This window comes from Perca flavescens, chromosome 12, assembly GCF_004354835.1.
Source record: "Perca flavescens isolate YP-PL-M2 chromosome 12, PFLA_1.0, whole genome shotgun sequence".
NCBI classification, from domain to species: domain Eukaryota; kingdom Metazoa; phylum Chordata; class Actinopteri; order Perciformes; family Percidae; genus Perca; species Perca flavescens.
This window is the reverse complement of record NC_041342.1, coordinates 18766298-18790983: the sequence shown is the minus strand read 5'-3', so window position 1 is coordinate 18790983 and position 24686 is coordinate 18766298. Positions and strand designations below refer to the sequence as shown.

The 24686-nt window shown below is 37.9% G+C and overlaps 1 protein-coding gene across 7 annotated transcripts in view; it reads left to right on the top strand.

The window, feature by feature from the left end:
- myripa (myosin VIIA and Rab interacting protein a) overlaps positions 1-24686 on the top strand; it is a 68508-nt gene that overhangs the window by 32583 nt on the left and 11239 nt on the right. For 5 of the 7 annotated variants that reach the window (XM_028592656.1, XM_028592654.1, XM_028592657.1 and 2 more), the window contains exons 7-15: positions 6009-6089; positions 7197-7294; positions 8648-8728; positions 8910-9059; positions 10384-10519; positions 10723-11279; positions 11951-13912; positions 15201-15257; positions 15602-15784. In XM_028592656.1, coding sequence (XP_028448457.1) covers positions 6009-6089; positions 7197-7294; positions 8648-8728; positions 8910-9059; positions 10384-10519; positions 10723-11279; positions 11951-13912; positions 15201-15257; positions 15602-15784 — 3305 coding nt within the window. Of the gene's footprint in view, positions 1-6008; positions 6090-7196; positions 7295-8647; positions 8729-8909; positions 9060-10383; positions 10520-10722; positions 11280-11950; positions 13913-15200; positions 15258-15426; positions 15785-24686 lie in introns of those variants that run through there. The other 2 variants (XM_028592659.1, XM_028592658.1) reach the window with 2 other exon arrangements.

The following is a 24686-nucleotide window of genomic DNA, read 5'->3' as shown; positions in this document are numbered from 1 at the left end:
AATCGGCTATCCTAACCTTAAAGATGAACTGAACTGGAATTTGAGTAAAGGTGATATAACAGATGTATTTTATTTCTTCTTGTTGGTACAATGATTAAAATGGCTGAATTTGTTAAAAGGGATGAAATGGTACATTGAAAGTGTTGTTGTTGTTACATGGGCGCCGCCATGTTGGAATTCCACAACCTGCTACGTCACTGGCATGGTAAGCAGCCATAGAACATAAACAGTCTGAGGCTAACGGACATGGCTGAGGAAACGGAAACCAACAGGTTTAGGGGGGTTCATACTGTATTACCCCTGGCTGCAGTAATGAATTGTATAGGGCTAAGGCAGCTGGGGTTACAATACATTTCCACAGGCTACCTTTGACAAGGAAACCAGTCCTCAACTCATGGCTAGCTGCCTTAAAACTGGCTAGCCCTCCAACAGCCCCTGGCTTTAGCCAGCATTTTTAGCGACAGACTATTGCGAGAGCTGTACTTTTGATACAACAGGGTCACTGGTGAGGGTTAAGTCCAACAGACTGAAACCTGAGGCCATACCCTCAATGATCGACTTTTCAGACTACAGTACAGGGCAGACCGATAGACCAACGGCAAGTACCAACACCAGCGATGCTATCTGCCGCAGAGACAGGGCGCTGAAACGCTCACATCAGGGGACAGAGAGGGATGTTTAGCTGTTATCCAGCATGCTAGCAAGTCTACTAGGCAAAGGGCTGGATGTAATGTTGTTGTCACATACACAAAACACGTACATGTTCACTTACACGCACAAATAAAGCCTAACGGGTAGGCTTTATAGCGTTCAACCAAACTGAGACTGACACACTGGCCTTTCATTGAAAGTGGGTCACAAAACCAAGCTAGATACCAAACGCTCCAACCTAGGGAAAGGGCTAGCAGGTAAACACGTTGGAAACATTTATGTCAAACTCCACAAGCTAGCACTCCGACCATAGACTGTGTGAATAAATCCTGACTCTGATGATCACAGATCAATAATAATGCGTTACTAGCTGCTAGCTAAACCACAGCAGGTCTGTAAACCGACTCCAATGTCCCTTTCTACTCACCCTGATGCTAGCTGATGTTCACCGCCTCAGGGCACATCGTTGATGCAGAGAGAGTTCAACTCGCAGAAAAAGCTGCTCGTTCCATAGTAAGAGGTATCTGTGCAGTATCCATTTGTGCAATATCCATCAACGACCACAAGGAAAAAAAATCTGCCGCGGCAAAATTCGTGAATCCTCCGTGCATCTAGGGTTAACTTCAGGTTAACCTGGGTGACTCTCCTACGGGCAGCAAACTTTTTTTTCTTTTTTCAAACTTTATTTATTTTGGTTTTAACATTTTGCGTGCAGGTAACTTAACAAGCGATTCCATTGGATGAATTTGTCCAATCACAGATGGATTCAGTTGCAGAGTCCATGCTCCGGCAGCGCCCACACACACACCAGTCACTCCCATAGACAATAAGAAGGTCACTCCCCCCCAAATGATCCAAAGGTGTAGCCTGAAACTGATCATCCTCCATGTGGTGGTAGTCAGACACTACAGGCTTGTCCCTCACAGGCTCAAATGCGTAACCCATGCCATTAAAATTACTCATTTTCATGTGTATTTAATATGCTGCCTATATACCTTCGCAGGTCCTACAATGCCAGTGACGTCATCAAAATTATCAGCGTTCTAATACTAACAAACGTAATTTTTGTGTTGCTTTAAAAAAAGCTATATTGATTTTTTGTAATTAAAATTTTTAGTGTAATTCACTTTTATTTGTCATAACCAACACATTATCAACGCTGATTATTTCAGTTCATTTCATCTTTAACCACTCAAGGTCAATGCCTAACCCCAACCAATTGACCACTATGGCCACGCCAAGTGCGTCTTGGCGTGGCCATAGTGGGATTCATAATTTTGCTTCCCGGCGGGTGCTGTCCGCAAGGGGGTAACCCTCTCCCCGGAACGCGTAGCTCCTATGGCGCCATTTTGATGCTACCAAGCCATCATCCATTAGCATTCCATTAACTGCCATTCATTTTGGCGCCACTTTGACAGCGAATAACTTTACATCTGAAGCGTTTAAAGACTCTATTTGTCCATTGTTTATTTGGAAACACAACAATGTATAAAAGGCTCCATTACCTTGTACCTCACGTTATGGCTCCGTAGCAGACGTTTTTGTAAAAATAGGCTAACGATTGTGTCATAACCACGTGACTTACTGTCGCACAGTAGATAAATTACAGTACAGGAGAAGCTCGCAGGCAGTTTCGACTCACATTAGCTGTTTAAGTTTAATTACTAATGTTAACTAGCATTTTAGTTAGCAATAATTAGCCTGTGCCTAGGTTATCTCCTTACATACAGTACAGGCCAAAAGTTTGGACACACCTTCTCATTCAATGTGTTTCCTTTATTTTCATGACTATTTGCATCGTAGATTCTCACTGAAGGCATCAAAATTATGAATGAACACATATGGAATTATGTACTTAACAAAAAAGTGTGAAATAACTGAAAACATGTCTTATATTTTAGATTCTCCAAAGTAGCCACCCTTTGCTTTTTTTGATAACTCTGCAAACCCTTGGTGTTCTTTCAATGAGCTTCATGAGGTAGTCACCTGAAATGGTTTTCACTTCACAGGTGTGCTTTGTCAGGGTTAATTAGTGGAATTTTTTCCCTTATTAATAAAAAAGCAAAGGGTGGCTACTTTGAAGAATCTAAAATATAAGACATGTTTTCAGTTATTTCACACTTTTTTGTTAAGTACATAATTCCATTAGTGTTCATTCATAGTTTTGATGCCTTCAGTGAGAATCTATAATGTAAATAGTCATGAAAATAAAAAGGAAACTCATTGAATGAGAAGGTGTGTCCAAACTTTTGGCCTGTACTGTATACCTACGTTCTCCATCTCTGCAAGATTTGGAATGATTGAGATTTCTCTTGGTACAGCTACCAGAAGACTTACAACTTTCAGACAGGTTGCTCACGTCACATTTACGTCTTCGAGCTCAGTTGGAGGCTGCACAACGCTCAGCTATCACCAGAAAAGTGCTTCTAATATCCTTCACTGGTCTCCGTCCAGAGCAACGGGAATCTGTTGGTCCATTTTATATATGCCTATGTGTCCGCGGCACGAGCTTCGACTTCTCAAAATAAAAGCTTGCGTCTGGTCTGCTATGTTTCTGTACGGTGTTTTGGATGTTTTTTTTTAACTAAACAGTACGGCAATTGTGCTAATGAATAAAATATTTTTTTTCAGCAGATGTCTTAGTTACAACACGATGGAGCTAGCAATCAGTTTTGTGTTTATATGTGTGAGCGGGATTTATTCAGTTTGGGAAATCCCACGGTCTCTAAAGCTACAGCTCAAATTGTCTGGCTGACTAAACAAGGAGGGATCTATCTGCTAGCGATAGGGACCGAGACTGAGAGAGCTACATGGAGCTACATGGATAAATATGCACCAAACAAGCCACTTTGAAATTTTGCTGTTCTCATGAATACAAAAGTTGGGTGACCCTCCCATCAACAAAGAATACAAAGACATGACCCTCCCCTATTTTCCTCCGGTGGTCCATTCCATAAATACCAAACAGTCCCTAATAGCAATCCACCATGGAACAAGCGCGCCTGCTTTTAAAGGGAATGTGAGATAATGCTCTGATTGGTTTATTGCACGTTACGCCCAAACCACACCTATGAGTAATGTAGTTACTTCAGACCAACCCATTTTAGATTTGCGTCAGGCACAAGAGTCATTTATCCTGGCGGTATAATAGCAACAGCGCCCGAGATCCGCCCACAAAGCTACTTGCATTTGGCATTTGATGCTTGCGTTTCAGATCGTTAAAATAGGGCCCTACATGTTGTCCTGCTCTTGATGATCTCTGTGAGATTGTATTTGTATTTTTATAACCGGGAAAGAATGGTTTAATCTACAGTATGATTCCTAATTTTCTTGAGAATCTTTGGTAAAAATGTAAATGTTATACTGATACAAGGATGACTTAAACTTCTGTGATTGTAGCTTCTACTGTATACATCATATACATTTAGGATGCACATCACATTAGTATTATGTTTCTTATGTATAAACATATTACAGTGACATACATATACTCATGTATGAAGCTGTCAGTTCACCTTCCTGAGATTCTCATGGGGCCTTTAGGGTTACTGTGACCTTTTAGCTGATGTTGTGGAGCTAACTGTGTTGGTCATGAGTCTTTTTGTCCCTGTGCTGCGGCCAAATGTGTCAAAACTCATTAGATGTTACAACACAGAAACACACACACACACACACACACACACACACACACACACACACACACACCCCAGGGGTCACAGGAACAAAGTCCATGCTGCAGAAAATACATAATTCTGTCTTCACAGGATATCTCACACACATGAATGCTTGCCTCTAGGGATTTTTGGCAATAAAAGAGTAGAGTGCATTCTGCATTTTCAAAATAATCAACAGTTGGTCTAAGTCTCTTTGCCCCATAAAATGATTGGGAGTGACCCTGTGTACTCTACTGTACCTCTAAACCAGCAGCACAGATCAGGTCGCCTGGTAATACCACGCGGCCTCTCTAATGCACTTATATAACTACAAATGGCTGCATTGTTGCATGAATATTTACATGACATGAAAAGAGATTAGGGCTCACAGTTAAAAAGGAGAAACTGACTGACTGAACTCTGCTGATCTATCACAAACTCTCTAAAATTAAGTTATGTAGTTAAGATCTCAAACTTTTATAATTTAAGGGCAGATATCCTGTATGTTATGTTTAAACTATATTAACAGCACAGATATGTCATCAACTTATGTTTTTTTGTATTTTCTTAATTCTGTTTATAGTTATATTTTGTTGTTTTGGGTTAAATTTGTAGGCTTTATTTAAATGGAGCATTTCAAATACAGGCCATTCAAAGTAATTCACATGGCAAAGATTAGAATGGGATTTAAGAACAAGCAATAAAAAAGACAATAAAATCTATTCAGAGACTGCAGACCTCTGCCAAGGCATGCCCTATCTCACAGTGTTAATGTGAATCTTCCCAGTCAGGAAGTCGTTTTTCTAATTATTTTGACACCACATGAATGCAGCACAAATGCAAATCTCGCATTAAGTGAAAAATAATGTATATCCGCCCTGTGATCTGGATTGCTCCAAAATGTAATGGATTCTCCTTGGTCCATGCTACACCCTTTCACCAAGTTCATGAAAATCGGGCCAGTAGTCTTCCTTAATATTGCTGACAAACAAACCAACAAAAAAAGGACAATCCTATTTCATACAGTATATGGGACAAACCAAGCTGAAAACATAATCTCCTTGGCGGAAGTAACAAAATTACTCTTTAAAAATTAGATGAAATAAAATACAAATGGAATAGACCAGTTATAGTACAATAATAAGTTATAATTTGTCCCAACTGAAATGAAAGTTCAGTAGAGAAACAAATACATTTTTTTTGCTTTTTGTACAAAAAAATTGAAAGAAAATCTATCTTTAATTGCATGCAATATTTTAAAGGAATGTCTGAATTAATGAGGGAAAAAAAATAACCAAGCACAATACATGGTAATCTATTTTTTTTTTCAAAACTTGACAACAACAAAAATCTCATTAGGGACAATTCATTTGAGATTCCTGCATTAATAACATATGCAAAGTAATCATCATAATTTCTATGATATTTTCTGTTATTAGAGACTATATACTGTAGTTGATGCATTCAATTGATACCATATGATACAGCCATTACACACATTAAAAGTGAACGACCAAGTGAAACATGAAAGGCACACTTTCCTTTTTGTATTTATTTATTCATCTTTTTCTTAATGTCCCATCTCATTTAAAAAACAACAACCTTGGTATAGTCTCAGGATGACGTCTTAATCCCATGTGAATCTGCTGCATCTGTCTTTTCATGTACATGACATCTGTGTGACGTCTGTGTGTGTGTGTGCAGAGGGCAGCGCCTACGAGGAGAGTATCTGCAATGAGGGCAGCATCTGTGGGAGCGACTCAACTTTCTACAGACAAAGTGAAGGTGCAGACATGTTTTATAATGATTTCACAGATCTTTGTTTGTACTGTACACCTTTTTATGTGAAGCATTTTGTAAATTTTTTTAATTTTTTGGATTAATAGAATTTAAGCTTTTATTTCTGTGCCTTGACATCTTCTGGTAGCACGTATGCAAAACCAAAGGATATACTTCAACATAATCTGTTTACATTATGTGTATGTGCAACATTTCAAAGAAAGTATGCACTGAGAAACAGAAGAAAGAAGTTGAACCTATAAAGGGATTTTTCCTTCATCTCCCAGGTACTGTACATGTTTATCATATGTGAATAGCCAATTCAGGATTTGTGCATTATAAATACTGTATACTGTATCTCATATTAGTGGTACTGCCGTAGTGATAGCAGTGCTTGAGTCCCTCAAAGCACCTACTGTAGTAGTAATAATACTGTATAGAAAGTATAGAAGTATATACTGCACTAGTATAAGCATTAGTTGTAGCTCTCTATGTGGTTCTGGTAATTTTATTTTTGTGTACTGAAGTACACAAATGTAAAATAAGGTAAAGCTAATACCACTACCAGGACCAATTAACTCTCTAAGGATCTAAGTAATGCTTGAGTCATTGTAAGACCCATTCCATGTCAGTTGTTAAAAAATCATTTCAGTAAACTGTAATCTTTGAGGCCATGAGTCAGTTGCCCCAGTTGGTAATTCAGCCTCTTAAAAGTGAGTGCCTAATTCAATCTCTATAAGAAACTTGCCACCACTGACCCTCTGTTGCTACATTTTTCAGTTCAAGTTTATTTTTGGGTCTTTGTAATCCTCTCATGAATCCATCCATGAACTTATATTTATTCCCAGAACCTAGTGCTTTACAGCAGATGAAGCAGTGGAGGGATGCATTTTGATCTTGATTTATGCTGTTTTGCTCTCTTGTTTGCTGTCCCACTCTGCCCTCACTTCTCATTCTCCCAGTTCACTGCACTAACAGGATTAGTGACTGCAAACATGAATGAAAAGCTGCAGCAGCCTGATGGTCACATCTCTGTCTGTTACTTTGATTTCAATTCCGTTTAAAGCATCATTCAGGTAACAACAAAACAAGTGATTGTTTCTTTGTGTTCAGAGCACAGCATGGCAGAGACACTCACTGTGGCCTTGCGGGTGGCAGAGGAGGCTGTAGACGAGGCCATTTCCAAGGCTGAGTCCGACACTGCCAATCAGGTTGTTTAGCTTGTCTTATAAATAGTCTGTCATTATATATGTATTGTTGAATTGCTTATCTGCACACACTGTCCTGCACTATGTCTCCCAAAACCGTTAAGTTGTTTTCTTTGACATTAATTTACATCTGTGCACTATAATTACCTTTTTCAGAAAGAACTGTATTGTAGATACTGCAGTATGCTATTTTTTTATAGGTCTGCAACACATGTACTTTAAGTACAGTATCCTCTGCAGTCCTTTCATCATGTTCCTCAATCTGATTTATCTGCTTTTTCTCTTTTGAGTCAGAGTTTAAATCAGATTATGGAAAACCATCAGGATTATGCTGCAATACAAATGACAGTTTAATACTACAGTGTAAGACAATGCCATTGTTAGGCCAACAAAACAATGCAAAATAACGTGGATCATTGGTCATATTGAACATAAAGAAGATACTTTTACTTCACAATTTTAGAACACTGTTTATAACAAACTCTAGAAAAATAGAAAGATTATATGTTGATTGAATTCCTGTATTTTACACTCAACATAAAGTTCCCTTTGTTTATCAACCTGAAAACACTTCCGTCTTTCACAAGAGACACTATTGATATGATAAACTTACCTGGTCTCCTCAGATGCAGAAGGTTTGTAAACCGCCATGAGGGAGGCTTTGACTCATCAATGGATTACTGAATGGAGTCTCTGTTTAAACTGATTATTTGTTGTTGGAAAGTCACAAAACTCAGTTAAAAGTAGGGATATCCTGCCTCCTGATTGTGTAATTTCATTAAAATACAGTAAACTCAGAACTGCATAATAACACTGTTTTATGAAAATGTAACCTTCTGCATCTAAAATATTTTGCAAACTGTTCTGAAGTGTTTAGCAATAATATCTGTGTCAGTGTGGATCTGCTGTGAAGTTTTAGATGGAAGTATGACAGACTGGCGTCATCTCAAGTGTAAAGGAAATACTGAAGTTCAGCTGCAGTTTTTCAACAAGAGACGCAAATGACTACAAAGAGACACGGAACAAATACTGTACAAACAACGCGGCCCCCTATTGCAATTGATCTCTGTACCTTGGTTCATATCTCACAATGTTTTCCTAGGTGGCTAAATAAGCATAATACATGTTCCAGAACAATCCCAAATTTCTGTTTCTGCAGCCACTTTCTAAAATACTATAGTATGTTAGAAAATATTTATTTCTTCACTAATCTAATCGTTGAACTGACTACAGCAAATACTGTATGTATATTTAGAGCATGTGTTTGGAGGAGTAATCAGCTTATAGTGCGTATTTTTGTGTGTGTGGTGCTCCACATAGCTTTCTTATTTGTGTGTTGGTTTGTTTGTTTACCAGGAGAAGCAGAATGAGGCTCACTATCTGCGGGAGCACAGAGGAGAGCTCATTGAGGAACTGGCCAAAACTATTGTGCAAAAAGTAAGAAGAGAAATATTAAGATTTTGCTGTCTGACTCCCTTTGCACAGTAACCGTTTATAGTGTGTGATTATGTTGATTTCAAGTACATCTTAAAGCAAAACCATTAACACCTGCAGATGTTTGTGTTGTGTGTTTGTACAGAGCCATATGCAGCACTAATCATGTCTCTGTCTCTCTTAGATTATTAGTACGAGGAAGGCTTTGGCTGAGATGAGGGCAGAATATGGCCAGGATTGGCCACTTGAACACAACACTGACCTTTATCATCATCATCATCAGTCCGACTGTGATCAAGCCTCCAGCTCCCTTAAACACCAACCAAGCCTCTGGGTAAACAAGTCACACTCACTTAAAGTTTTACTGTACAATAAATGTACAATGGCTGTGTAGAACAAACAGTTGCGAAAAGTGCATCTAGTACTTTCATTTATTATTAAAAATTAAACCAAACCAGTGGTTGCCAACTATTTTGGCTTGATACCCTTTACAAATAAAACTGTATTTATGAGTTCAGATGTCTTTTGAGTTGTTTGCAAAACAAATATCCCCTCTAAACTTCTCAGATGGTTTAATTTAAATAAGATAACTGTTCATACCTGCAAACTAGGCGAAAATCGCCGTTTTGAATGGGAAAATGTAATCCACGTGAATCATGTAGATTTGAAGAGTTGCTTTTTTTGGGGACCGGTGCTAATTCGGCACCGGTGCCTTAACGACCGTTATCTACTGGACCAAATTGCAATGCGGATTTCGGTGCCACTGAAATGCTTGCGCTTCTCTCTGATGCTCCGAAAACGGATGTTAGAGGCAACCTAAACATCGCCGCATGTCACGCTAGTTAACACTACACTTGGCAGCAGGTAATGTTAGCCTACCGTTAGCTAGCAGCTGGAGTAAACACGGTTAAAAGGTGTAACCTTTAAAATGTGTCACCTTTTTCAGCCCTTCTGAGTTTGCAGGTATGACTGTTAGAAGCTTAAACGAAGCTTTATCAAAGCATTGCTTGTGTTGTAGGGAAATACCTGGGAGGTCCAGATGGTCAGGGTTTGATTATGTTAGTTTCACCAACTTGAGCCTAACAGTTCTAGATTTTTGAGGTTCAAACCACTATCCATAACTAAGAGTTTGAAAAATGCTATAAACATTTTTTTTTTCAACAGGTAAAATTATCTGATATTTATTAAAAACAAAGCAAAGATAAGCGAAAAGTCCAAAATATAAGTACACATTTGTGTAGCAGAATTTAGTATTTCCCCCTTCTTTCCTGCTTCATTAATCATCTCACGACCCCTCGGCTTTATTTTGTGACTCTTTGGAGGCGCTTCGACCCCTAGTTAAAAACCACTGGACTAAACTAACAAACTGTATATAAAGTTTGCAAAACTAGCTCCTCAAGCAGCTACTGTAAAATGCTGCTTACACATAAATGCATCAGTAATAACAATCTTAATATTGTCAGATATAAGATTATATATCAGTGACAGGGACCATTTTTCTGCAGAATGAGTATTTTACTTATGGTGACATGTGCTGACCTCTGCTGGTTAACCTGGTCAACCTGCTCCACTGACTTCATCTTATTGCAGAGTCAGACATCCAGTGTGACTGTGACACAACAATCACTCATTTTTATTTGTCATCTTTCTCCTCTCAGAGGTCACACTCTGCCTTCTCCCTGTTGGACAATGACCCCCCAGGTCTGATACAAGACTCCTCACAGGCGCTAAAGAAGGACGGAGGTGGGTTAGCTATGTCAACCTGGAAGAGTGTAGACCGGCTGGAAAACACTGGTAAGATCTTGTTGCTCTTTATCTTTATAAACCCACCAGTTCTTTTAGGTTTTCTTTTGCCAGTAATTGGTTATCTTTGCACATTCAAAATATTCTATTTATTATCAACCAAGAGAAGCATCAAATTCTATTTTAGCTCAAAGATTTTACTTAATCGATTATCAAAAAGTAATTGCTGTGTGTGCATGCATGCGTGTGTGTAGGTGTGTCCTCAGTGCTGAAGAGCCCAGACGGGAACTGGATCGCCCTGCAGAGCGCTCAGCTGTCTCGTCCCAGCCTGCTGACCAGAAGAAAGAGCCTGGTCTTCAGTGCCTTGGAGAGGGAGTCTGAAGTGGTGTCCGCCTACGAAGGCATGGGCTCTGACCTCGAAACCAAACCCGACCCTGACAGATCTTGGGGTGCCGTCCTCCAGGAGATCCACAGGAAGATGACGGATTCTAACTCCAACTTGCAGGACACCCGTGACAGGATCCCATCCCCGCTGATGGGCCGCCGAGGCAGCAGAGATGATCTGTTTTCAGACTCTGAGGGGAACTGGAAGCCTAACACACCTCTGTTGGCTCTTTATAAGAGGAAGGTACCCGCAGAGATCAGGCGACCTTCATCCTCCCTTAGGACCAGCATCATCGATGTGAACTTTAACGTGGAAAGAGCCGGAGTGGAAGAGGAGAGCAAGGTGGCTGCAGAGCCGGATGTGGGAAAAGTCAGGAGATCGCGGAGGAAAAAGAGGAGCAAAAAAGAGTTGTCTTCTTCTGTGCTGGTAAGAAATAAATTACATTAAACTACAAACTGATGAGATGAAATGAGATGGGAAAGTCTTTTAATGACTCACAGCGAAAGAGTTTAATCGAAATAATGATGTAGCCAAGTAGGCTTTACATAACTATGTGAAACTGCCAATTCTGGTTCTATAACATATTCAATTTCCTTTAAAGGTTTGTGAATTCCTTTCTTTTGTTTTGAATAAATAAGAATAAAAGATTATTTGAAAATAAAAATGAAGTACCCTATATATACCCTATATGTATTAATGGGGGTGTAATTTAATTCAACAGCACCACAAACTACAGCCTCATAAATTACCATAAAGTATCAGTAAAGAATCAACGCCCTTTTTAAAAATGTTTCACATGAAGGTAGAATGTTTTTGCAGGACTGTTGTATTAAATGTAATCCGTTTTAGTTTAGTGTACCTAATTAATGGCAACTAAGAATATAATAAAACTTTAATAAAATACAAACAATTGTTGGTATAGCTTGTGCAGAGGTCTTGTTTTATTTGCCTTTGTAGAGTTGAAATGCTGCCTAAATTACACAGATACAAATAATAAATGCTCAAAAGCAAATGTTAGAAACATTAGAGAAAGTCATACTTCATTAACCACAGAAATATACATGTATTCTTAAATCTGTTATATCTTACATTCACAGGATTACAGCAACAAAGACAACCATTTGCAACATCCTTCTGATGCTGCAACCCCTGAACCTTTTCACCTCGAGGGTGACATGACAGGACATGGAGCAAATCAGATTGAGCAGGAGCTCACGCTAAAGCTACATCCACTAGCAGGCCGCGTTTCTGAGTCCTCCACCGGAGAAGAAGAAGTGAGAGATGCCGGTAATGATGGACTGAGGGAGGAAAAGAGACGGGGGAGTGAGGACAGAGATGAAGAAGATGAGAGGCTGTGGAGGATGGAGATTGACTTGGATGAAAAAAGAACAGAGGAAGAGGAAGACGTAGATGATAAAGAGATGAAATACAGATTATTCAGGCTCATCGCAAAGTCCACACTCACATACTTCTCATCTACTGATGAGTTAGACAAAGCTGGTCAGAGTAAAGAAGAATGGGAAGGAGACAGGGGTGAAGATATGGATCAAAAGGTGAAAAAGACAGACGGACTTAGTTCTAAACTCTGTCAGCTGGAAAAAGAAGTCCGGGCCAACCAGTTCTCCTCCACAGAGGATGAGCTGGACAGAGTTGGCGTCATGGATGAAGAGAAGAAGAAGACAGGCGAGGAGGAGGAGGACCTGGCAGTGAAAGTGTGCCGATTAGCTAACCAAGCCAACGCCACCCAGTTTTCATCCTCGGAGGATGAGTTAGACCGAGCAGGCAGAGGTGAAGAGGGGAAGGAAGCGATAGACGAAGAGAAGCTGTGGAAACTGGAGGCGGAAAAAGACATCCATGCTGCTCAACTGCGTGATTTGGCCAGTCTAGTTAGTGCTTCCCAGTTTTCTTCCACTGAGGATGAGCTGGACAGAGTTGGAGAGAATGAGATGGAGGTGGAGCAGGAAGTAAATGAAGTAGGAATTAAGAGGGAGGAAGCAGTGGGAAAGAATCGGAAAAGGAGAGAATCATTTGGAGATTTGGATGTGACAATGTTTGATTTAAGGTATGAAATTGAGGAAAGAAAGACGGAGAGCAGTGATGAAAAAGTTGAAGTTGTCCAACAAGATCAAACAGAGGTAGAGGAACATAAACATTGCATGGAGGAGAGAGTAACAGATGAGAATGAAAGAATGGTAAAGGGGCATATATGTGAAGAAGTGGAAGTTATGAAAGAGGACAAGGCTAAAAAAGCAAAAGAGACAGAGGAAAGACAAGAGATGGAGTCGCTGCAAGCAGAGAAAACGGACGAGATATTATCCTTACATGAGACAAAAGTCCAACAAGAGAAGTGGCCAGACAAAGAGGAAGGAAAAGAGAGACAGGAAGAGGAAAATATTAGAGAAAGCAAAGGGAGTCAGGAGACAGCAGCAGACAGCGATGAGGAAGATGCAGAATTTCACAGAATAATCAGCAGCATGTTAATGATGACTTTGGATGACATGCAGGTAGAGACATCAAAGGATGAAGCTGCAGAAAATGGGAGCATAAATATAGAGCCAGAGGAAGTAGAGACCGATGAGAATGTAAAAATTGGGTTTGAAAATAGATTTGAGGAAACCGCAGTTGATGCACAAAGCACAAATGAATCCGAGGAGACAGAAAGCGCTAAAGGGGTCCAAAGTCAAGACGACAACTTGATGCCAGAATCGACTGTGAGAGAAAGACCAGGAGAAAATGTATGTGAGCAAATTCAAGGAGATATTTCCAGAAATAAGGAGAGTGGAGATGCCACAGGTAAAAATGACAATGAGCAGGAAAAATATGGAGATGCACAAGAAAAAAGACCTTTAGAAATCAAAGAGACACGTAAGGATCATGACGAACAAGAGGACAGAAATGTTACGACTGAGTGGAAAATGATAGAGACGCAAGAAGATACTGCAGAGGGAGCTTTTGAAAATAAAGAAACGGATATAAGACTGGAAAATGCAGAGGACATGGAGCAGAGCAGCATCTCTTCTCTAAAGGAGGGTTTACTGTCACCTGAGGAGATTCAAAGCGTAAGAACTACATTTTTTAATCTCACTCTGGACAGTGATACATAATACATGCAACATTACCGTTGGTGGCTAACACTCCCTGCAAGAGTAACAAAAGTCCTATGCCGTTTCAAAAGCCCATGTATACCCTATGTTTTCCACTAACAGTCTGTTGTGATTTTAGCATTAAAGTGAGTCTATGTAACTTTTGAAAGGGAAATAACACATTCTCCCTTTAACAAAGGAAAAGTTGAATAAATTAGCAATAAAACACACCGTTGCACATTTGGAATACATTCAGAGGTTTTGATGCTACAGCCTCACTTGGTTTGGCCTCTTAAAGCAGAACGTGTACCTATTCTCACGGAAATACCAAGCCGTTTGTTTCTTTCCTGTCCATTCTCCTCTAAGGGCCCTATTTTAACGATCTAAGCGCATTGCTAGTTTGACGGCGGAAAAAAGGGTCCGTGTGCCGGGCACATGGTCCAAAAGGGTTGTACTTAGTGTCATAGTCTTCATAGGTGTGTTTTGGGCATAACGTGCAATAAACCAATCAGATTTTCATCTCCCATTCCCTTTAAAAGCCAGGCGCTTTTCTACCTTGGCGCATTGCTATTATAATGGCGGATTTGCACCGTAATATTTGTAATCTTTTGTGTGTGTGTGTGTGTGTGTGTGTGTGTGTGTGTGTGTGTGTGTGTGTGTGTGTGTAACAAGCATAGTGTGCTTGCGCTGTGCAAAAGCCTAGGCGCATTGTACTAATTTGCTGTTAAAATAACAATGAAATGCTGCACTATTGACTTTAGACCAGGTTTTTGTTGGTCAATGGCGCGATCACTTCCCGCTGCCTCAAGATAGCAATATGCCAAGAATTCACCTGAACACACCTCCCTGTAAGACCAGCACACCCATGGGCGCAGGTGCATTTGCTATTTAAACGACGTGGGTGCTGGACGGGAAATTGACTACTGCGTTGGTCTTAAACTAGCAAAGAAACTTGCGTTGGACTTTGCGCTGTGCTGGGTGCAAGATAGGGCCCTAAATCTGTCAATTGGCATCTGCTAGATGATTTGTGCGACCAATACAAATTTTATCATCATACATTATTTTAAAATGGCCCATCTTGTAATTGCCACTTGTGGTCACAGAGCTCAATGAAAGTTACAAAGGCTCACTTAGAAGAAAACCGTTACATTTGAGTAACTCCTTAATAACAATGTAACTTCTACTAAACTACTAATCAACTCTGTTTGATGCTGATTTACTTCTCCCTATCTGTCCTGTGGTTTCTTCTCTCTGTGTGCTGTAGGCTAGTGACATGGAGCTTTACAAAACAGTAGAGTTTATCTCAACTCTGCTGGAGCAGGTGAGAGTTTGTTTTGCTTTAGGAAGGCAGTATGGACTTAGTATGCACTTTAAGCTGTAGGTGTACTTCATTTGCACTTTTTTTACTCACTTTTTTCTTCTCCCTTTGCTTTCATAGTTTCATGTATGCATCTAACTGCCTAACTTCCTTTTTAATATGCTGTTTACAGACTGAATGGCTGTAAACACAATGGATGTTACCTACAACTTGACTGTTTGGCGAAGGCATACAACCGCGAGGCGGAAATTCTAGTTTTAACATAAAACATTTCAAATTAAATTTACTTCTTATCAAACTGCAAAATACCAGGTGTTCAAAGATTTCAGTCTGTCTTTGTGTTGTAGAGGTACACGGCGGTATCTCTGCGCAGCATCACCACTGAGGTCCTGAAGGTGTTGAATGCCACTGAAGAGCTGCTGCTGCGGGGGGTGGAGGGAGGAGACCGCCCGCGACTCTCTAGCACCTTACTGCCCCCCAACACAGACCCCAAGAAACTGGATGAACAGTTCTCCAGACTGGAGGAGAATGTAAGTAAGCTTTTTATTATTAGTGGTAAAACACAAGGAACAGTTTACTGCTCTATGAGTACTATTATACTTAATAATAATAATAATAATAATATAGTACAATAAGTAGATATGTTGTGTAGAAGGGCTTATAAAAATATTACATTATAGTAATCTTTATAATAAGATTAAAGCACAACATAAAAATGTTTAAGATACATATACTGTAAATTAGGGCTGGGCAATATGGAGAAAATCGAATATCACAATATTTTTGACCAAATACCTCGCTATTGATATGATATTGTAGTGTTGACTATTGGTGCTTTCACGAAATATTTACACAATGAGATTTTTGATAAATAATCATCAGTAATGTGGATATAATGACTAAGTGGGTAAAGGCAAATAATATAACAGTTACAGTTCTAACAGTCTGGTAAGTTCAGAACATTACATCACTTTACTGTAATGCAGCCTTTAAAACCAGGAAAAGACAACACTTATGCAATATTACGATATCTAAAATCTAAGACGATATCTAGTCTCATATCACAATATCAATATAATATTGATGTATTGCCCAGCTTTACTGTAAATACTATGCACGCTATGCCATACAGTATGCTTCATTGTTGAAGGGTTTATATGTAATACATTTTCCATACATTTTAGGACCTCAATGCCACAGTTTTAATATTTTTATGACACCATTATACCATAACTTTTTAATATTATTAGGACAAAATATACTATGATTTTTATGACATACTACTATACTATAAGGCACCTGACCGTGGCAAACCCGGCCACCAGGCACTTGCTGACGAGCTCTCCAACAGGGCCTGGCTCCAGACGGGGGCCCGGGCTTCCTGCGGGCAGGGTAACTTCACCTCTTCCTTGATGATTCATAGGGTTTTTTGAACCATTCTTTGTCTGGCCCCTCACCTGAGACCACTTTGCCATGGGACACCCTACCAGGAGCACCAAGCTCCAGACAACACAGCCCTCAGGTTCATAGGGACACACAAACCTCTCCACCACGATAAGGTGATGGATGTGTTCCAGGCACGTCCAGCTGGGAGGAGGCCTCGGGGAAGACCCAGGACTAGGTGGAGGGATTAGATCTCCAACCTGGTCTGGGAATGCCTCGGGATCCCCCAGTCGGAGCTGGTTAATGTGGCTTGGGAAAGGGAAGTTTGGGGTCCCTTGCTGGAGCTGCTGACGAAGATGGATGGATGGATGGACTATACTATGACTTTTTTGACATTTGTATGACAAACTATACAATGACTTTTTATTTTTTATGACATACTATACTTCGGGGTTAAAGTGGGATCTGGCAGATGGGGGAACCTCCTCTGGGAGGGGATGGAGATATTCCAAATTTAATTGTCAAATTTAACATTACAGTTTAACCAATTTAACCAAAACAGTGGTAAAGAACACAGGAGCAATTGCCAGGAGGTGAGTTTTCATTATAACTAAATTATGACTGGTGCGTTAACTGTGTGCCAAATTAACATGAGGCCAAATTGCCTAAGTTATCCTTAGGATTGGTTGCTGACAAGCATTGAAAAGGCTATTTTTTAAACAGAGTCAGACGCAGTTACTAAACATAGAACGCAACAGCTAACTTCACATAGAACAATGACGGCAAAACAGCATCACCAACTGTTTTAACCAAATATTCTCTTTCTAGCTCAGCTAAAAACACCAGATCAGCAGTACATCTGCTGTTTGTAACTTGTAGGCTACTGACAACGTGATCTTCCCCTGTTTAATTGACTTCACCAGATAGTTTGCGATTGTTCTGCTATTATTACAAACGTGTGACCTAACCATAGGCACTTGCCTCAGTCATGGACTCACTGACTCATTTACTTATTAATCGAAGGTGCCAGAACGCCTTTCCGGATTGTTCCAGGCCAACTTTAACTTCTGACTATATTATGACTTTTTATAACATAAATTATGACATTTTTGTGACTTTTTTATGACATACTATACTATGACTTTTTTTGACATCTTATACTATGACTTTTTTTTGTGACTTTTCGACATACTATACTATGACTTTTTTTAATGTACTTTACAATGACTTTTTTATGACTTTTCTACATACTATACTGTGACTTTTTCTACATACTATACTATGACTTCTCTTTTGACATACTATGCTATGACTTTTTTCTGACTTTTTTCTGACATACTATACTATGACTTTTTTAAGACTTTTTTTTGACATACTATAATATGACTTTTTTGTGACTTTTTACGCGTACTATACTATGACTTATTTTCAACATACTATGCTTTGACTTTTTTCGACATACTCTGCTATGACTTTTTTATGACTTTTTTCCAACATACTATGCTATGACTTTTTTCGACATACTCTGCTATGACTTTTTTAAGACTTTTTTGACATAATAAACTGTCTTTTTTGTCTTGTGTAATGTGAGCAATGAATACAACGCCACACCAGTTCCTTGCAAACTTCACAAATAGCTCAGTAAAATAAGCTGCTAGAGTTAAAGAGGTGATAGAATGCAAAACCGATTTTACCTTGTCATAGTTGAATAACGACAGTTCAGTGTGTAAATACATACATAGAAGCTCAAAATCCCATTGACACCCCTTTACTATGAAAATCTCATATTTTGAAACTGCCGCTGAAAACGGGCGAATCTCAACAAAGCTAGAAGTTGATGTAAGCATCGCAGAACCTGTACCTTTGTCACGCCCATGGGTGTATTAAGAGAACGGTCATGCTCCAACATTTACATAGGCTACACAACTGACCTGAGATCAGGTAGTCTTCTGAATCTAGGTCGCGCAGATCTCTGCTATTCCATTACAAAATTCACTTCTGAAACTTTTTTATGCGAGAAATCAACCATTTAAAGCTCAAATATGGGCCGTTTTACAAAAATTGATGGCTAATTGCAAATTTTGTCCGACTGTGTGTCAGAGTTCAGCGGCCGGTGCTGCCTGGGTTGCTACATCGCCGCCCTGCCTGTCCTCACAGACAGCTCCTTCACAGACCCCGGCCTGCTGTGAGCTCGATTGAGATCCGTCACAGCGGGCAGCCCGCGGTGCTCAATACCCAAGCAAACTCACCCTTTCTGGGTGACTGAACTACCAAACGCAGCTTCCCTGACAGAGGTCCAGGGCCTGCAGCTTGCTGTTCTCCCTCCCCTCTTCCTGCTAAATGGCCGGTGTGTGTGACTGAGAGCGCGGTCAGTGAATCTCTTACCGCAGGTTCCAGTTAATCTTATAATGGATATGTGTGTTGAGTTATTTAAACAAACGATTGGGGAAATAAACGCCTCTTGTCCGCGTGTCTCATTGATAGAGCTGCGGTGAGCTGGAGTCCATCATTGAGAGCTAGCTAGCCTTCTCCTAAAGAGACCTCTGAAATTCACAAAAATGCATTAAATTGAAATCCGAAATCGGACAAGTGTTAGCTAAGCTTTGTAATATACATGCCGTGATGAAATTCAAACTGTAAATATACTATAGTTATGCCGAAAGTGTAGCTAGCTAGCCGCAATCGTTTCCCATTGTATTGAATGGGACACATAGCTAGCTAGCTGCTCCTCCTAACAAGACCCCTCAGTTCATAAAAATACCTTAAATTCAAATCGGACACAACGGTTAGCTTTGTAAGACCTTTGGGGTAGATGTTATATAAGTGGTGTGAAGAAATTCAAACTGTAAATATACTATAGTTATGCCGAAAGTGTAGCTAGCTAGCTGCAATCTTTTCCCATTGTATTGAATGGGACATATAGCTATGCTAGCTGCTCCTCCTAACAAGACCCCTGACGTTCATAAAAATGCCTTAAATTCAAATCGGACTGTTTGCTTTTGTTAGCTTTGTAAGACCTTGGGGTAGCTGTGATATGGGGGATTCGCTCAACCAATCAGCGCGCGTCTCTAATGTGTGTGTATGGGGATTTGCTCAACCAATCAGCACGCAGCTCATCTAAATATTCATGAGCATACCATATTTGGCTCTTGTTACAAATAGGGCCCAAACACAGGGATGCATAAGGGACAATAAAATATCAACCAGGCCATTTTCAGCCCAACCAATGTAACATACCGCATTAGGAGACCATAAGGAACAGTGTGAAATACCCTATATAATCATTCTATCACACCTTTAAAATTAAGATTGGAGGTTGGGGGTTCAACTCTTGACATACTATCACTTTTTTGACATACTATACTATGATTTTTTTCATGATTTATTTCTGACATACTATGTATTTTTCCTGACTTTTTTTTCGAAATACTATACGATGAATTTTTTCAATGCACTATACTTACTTTTTATGACTTTTCTACATACTATACGATGACTTTTTTCGACATACTATGCTATGACTTTTTTAAGACATTTTTGACATACTAAACTGTGACCTTTTTATGACTTTTCTTTTTTACTTTTCGACATACTTTACTATGACTTTTTTGTGACTTTTTATGACATACTATACTATGGCTTTTTTTGATGTACTATACTGTGACTTTTTTCGACATACTATGGCTCTTTCTGTAACTTTTCGACTTACTATACTATGACTTTTTTCGACATACTATACCATGACTTTTTTATGACTTTTTTTGACGTACTAGACTATGACTATTTTTGTGACTTTTTTCGACTTTTTTTGACTTTTTTTCCGACACACTATACCATGACTCTTTTAAGACTTTTTTGACATACTATACTGGTTCTTTTTTATGACTTTTTTTTTTTTTTTTTTAACTTTGCGACATACTTTACTATGACTTTTTTGTGACTTTTTATGACATAGTATACTATGGCTTTTTTCGACGTACTATACTATGACTTTTTTGTGACTTTTTTCAGCATACTATACTATGACTTTATTTGATGTACTATACTATGACTTTTTTTATGACTTTTCTACATACTATACTATGACTTTTTCTACATACTATACTATGACCTCTTTTTCAACATACTATGCTATGACTTTTTTCGACGTACTATACTATGACTTTTTTAAGACTTTTTTGACATACTATACTGTGACTTTTTTTGTAACTTTTCGACATACTATATTATGACTTTTTTGTGACTTTTTTCGACGTACTGACTTTTTTTATGACTTTTTTTCGACATACTATACTATGGCTTTTTCTGTAACTTTTCGACTTACTATACTATGACTTTTTTTACATACTTCACTACGACTTTTTTCGACATACTAATACTATGACTTTTTTTACATACTATATTATGACTTTTTTCAACATACTATACCATGACTTTTTTGTGACTTTTCGACATACTTTACTATGACTTTTTTGTGACTTTTTTCGACATACTATACTATGGCTTTTTCTGTAACTTTTCGACTTACTAGACTATGACTTTTTTTACATACTATATTATGACTTTTTTTCAACATACCATGACTTTTTTGTAACTTTTTTCGACGTACTAGACCAGTGGTTCCCAACCTGGGGTCCGGGCACCCCCAGGGGGGGCGGCGAAGATCACAGGGGGGGCGCAAGTCTTTATCTGGTTTGAGGTTGAGGAAAAAAATATATATATATTTGCACATGTTAAACAAATTATGATAATACACTAGAATATATAATGTATACAAAAGTATTTTGTTGTATCCTCGTTTTTCCTGCCGCCACGGCATCACTATTTTATAAATGAAACATGGAGGAGAAACGTAACCGTGCTGATAACTCCTCTGTATCAAAAAAGAAAGTAAGGCTCTATCTCGAGAGTTACCTCAACTTCGGTTTCGGGGGGGCTCAGCTTTTCTTAGACATGAGTAGGGGGGGCGCCAAGGAAAAAAGGTTGGGAACCACTGTACTAGACTATGACTTTTTTTATGACTTTTTTCCGACACACTATACTGACTTTTTTTAAGACTTTTTTGACATACTATTCTGTGACTTTGTTATGACTTTTTTTTGTAACTTTTTGACATATTTTACTATGACTTTTTTGTGACTTTTTTCGACATACTATACTATGACTTTATTTGATGTACTATACTATGACTTTTTTATGACTTTTCTACATACTATACTGTGACTTTTTTTGTGACTTTCTATGACATACTATACTATGACTTTTTTAAGACTTTTTTGACATACTATTCTGTGACTTTGTTATGACTTTTTTTTGTAACTTTTCGACATATTTTACTATGACTTTTATGTGACTTTTTTCGACATACTATGGCTTTTTCTGTAACTTTTCGACTTACTATACTATGACTTTTTTTACATACTTCACTACGACTTTTTTCAACATGCTAATACTATGACTTTTTTTTACATACTATATTATGACTTTTTTCAACATACTATACCATGACTTTTTTGTGACTTTTTTCGACGTACTAGACTATGACTTTTTTATGACTTTTTTCGACATACTATACTACGGCTTTGTCGACATCTTATACTATGATTTTTTTTTGTGACTTTTTTCAACATACTATACTATGACTTTTTTCTGAATTTTCTACATACTATACTGTGACTTTTTCTACGTACTATACTATGACTTCTTTTTCGACATACTATACTATGACTTTTTTAAGACTTTTTTGACATACTATACTATGACCTCTTTTTCAACATACTATGCTATGACTTTTTTCGACGTACTATACTATGACTTTTTTAAGACTTTTTTGACATACTATACTGTGACTTTTTTTGTAACTTTTCGACATACTATATTATGACTTTTTTGTGACTTTTTTCGACGTACTGACTTTTTTTATGACTTTTTTTCGACATACTATACTATGGCTTTTTCTGTAACTTTTCGACTTACTATACTATGACTTTTTTTACATACTTCACTACGACTTTTTTCGACATACTAATACTATGACTTTTTTTACATACTATATTATGACTTTTTTCAACATACTATACCATGACTTTTTTGTGACTTTTCGACATACTTTACTATGACTTTTTTGTGACTTTTTTCGACATACTATACTATGGCTTTTTCTGTAACTTTTCGACTTACTAGACTATGACTTTTTTTACATACTATATTATGACTTTTTTTCAACATACCATGACTTTTTTGTAACTTTTTTCGACGTACTAGACCAGTGGTTCCCAACCTGGGGTCCGGGCACCCCCAGGGGGGGCGGCGAAGATCACAGGGGGGGCGCAAGTCTTTATCTGGTTTGAGGTTGAGGAAAAAAATATATATATATTTGCACATGTTAAACAAATTATGATAATACACTAGAATATATAATGTATACAAAAGTATTTTGTTGTATCCTCGTTTTTCCTGCCGCCACGGCATCACTATTTTATAAATGAAACATGGAGGAGAAACGTAACCGTGCTGATAACTCCTCTGTATCAAAAAAGAAAGTAAGGCTCTATCTCGAGAGTTACCTCAACTTCGGTTTCGGGGGGGCTCAGCTTTTCTTAGACATGAGTAGGGGGGGCGCCAAGGAAAAAAGGTTGGGAACCACTGTACTAGACTATGACTTTTTTTATGACTTTTTTCCGACACACTATACTGACTTTTTTTAAGACTTTTTTGACATACTATTCTGTGACTTTGTTATGACTTTTTTTTTGTAACTTTTTGACATATTTTACTATGACTTTTTTGTGACTTTTTTCGACATACTATACTATGACTTTATTTGATGTACTATACTATGACTTTTTTATGACTTTTCTACATACTATACTGTGACTTTTTTTGTGACTTTCTATGACATACTATACTATGACTTTTTTAAGACTTTTTTGACATACTATTCTGTGACTTTGTTATGACTTTTTTTTGTAACTTTTCGACATATTTTACTATGACTTTTATGTGACTTTTTTCGACATACTATGGCTTTTTCTGTAACTTTTCGACTTACTATACTATGACTTTTTTTACATACTTCACTACGACTTTTTTCAACATGCTAATACTATGACTTTTTTTACATACTATATTATGACTTTTTTCAACATACTATACCATGACTTTTTTGTGACTTTTTTCGACGTACTAGACTATGACTTTTTTATGACTTTTTTCGACATACTATACTACGGCTTTGTCGACATCTTATACTATGATTTTTTTTTGTGACTTTTTTCAACATACTATACTATGACTTTTTTCTGAATTTTCTACATACTATACTGTGACTTTTTCTACGTACTATACTATGACTTCTTTTTCGACATACTATACTATGACTTTTTTAAGACTTTTTTGACATACTATAATGTGACTTTTTTGTGACTTTTTTTGATGTACTAGACTATGACTATTTTTGTGACTTTTTTCAACGTACTAGACTATGACTATTTTTGTGACTTTTTTCGACTTTTTTTATGACTTTTTTTCCGACACACTATACCATGACTCTTTTAAGACTTTTTTGACATACTATACTGTGACTTTTTTATGACATTTTTTTTTAAATTTTTGACATACTTTACTATGACTTTTTTGTGATTTTTTTCGACGTACTAGACTATGACTTTTTTTATGACTTTTTTCCGACACACTATACTGTGACTCTTTTAAGACTTTTTTGACATACTATACTGTGACTTTTTTATGACTTTTTTTTTTAAATTTTTGACATACTTTACTATGACTTTTTTGTGACTCTTTATGACATAGTATACTATGGCTTTTTTCGACATGCTATTCTATGACTTTTTTGTGACTTTTTCTGTCATACTATACTATGACTTTTTTCGACATACTATACTATGACTTTTTAAGACTTTTTTGACATACTATACTGTGACTTTTTTGTAACTTTTCGACATACTATACTTTGACTTTCTTTTGTGACTTTTTATGACATACTATACTATGAGTCTTTTAAGACTTTTTTGACATACTATACTATTA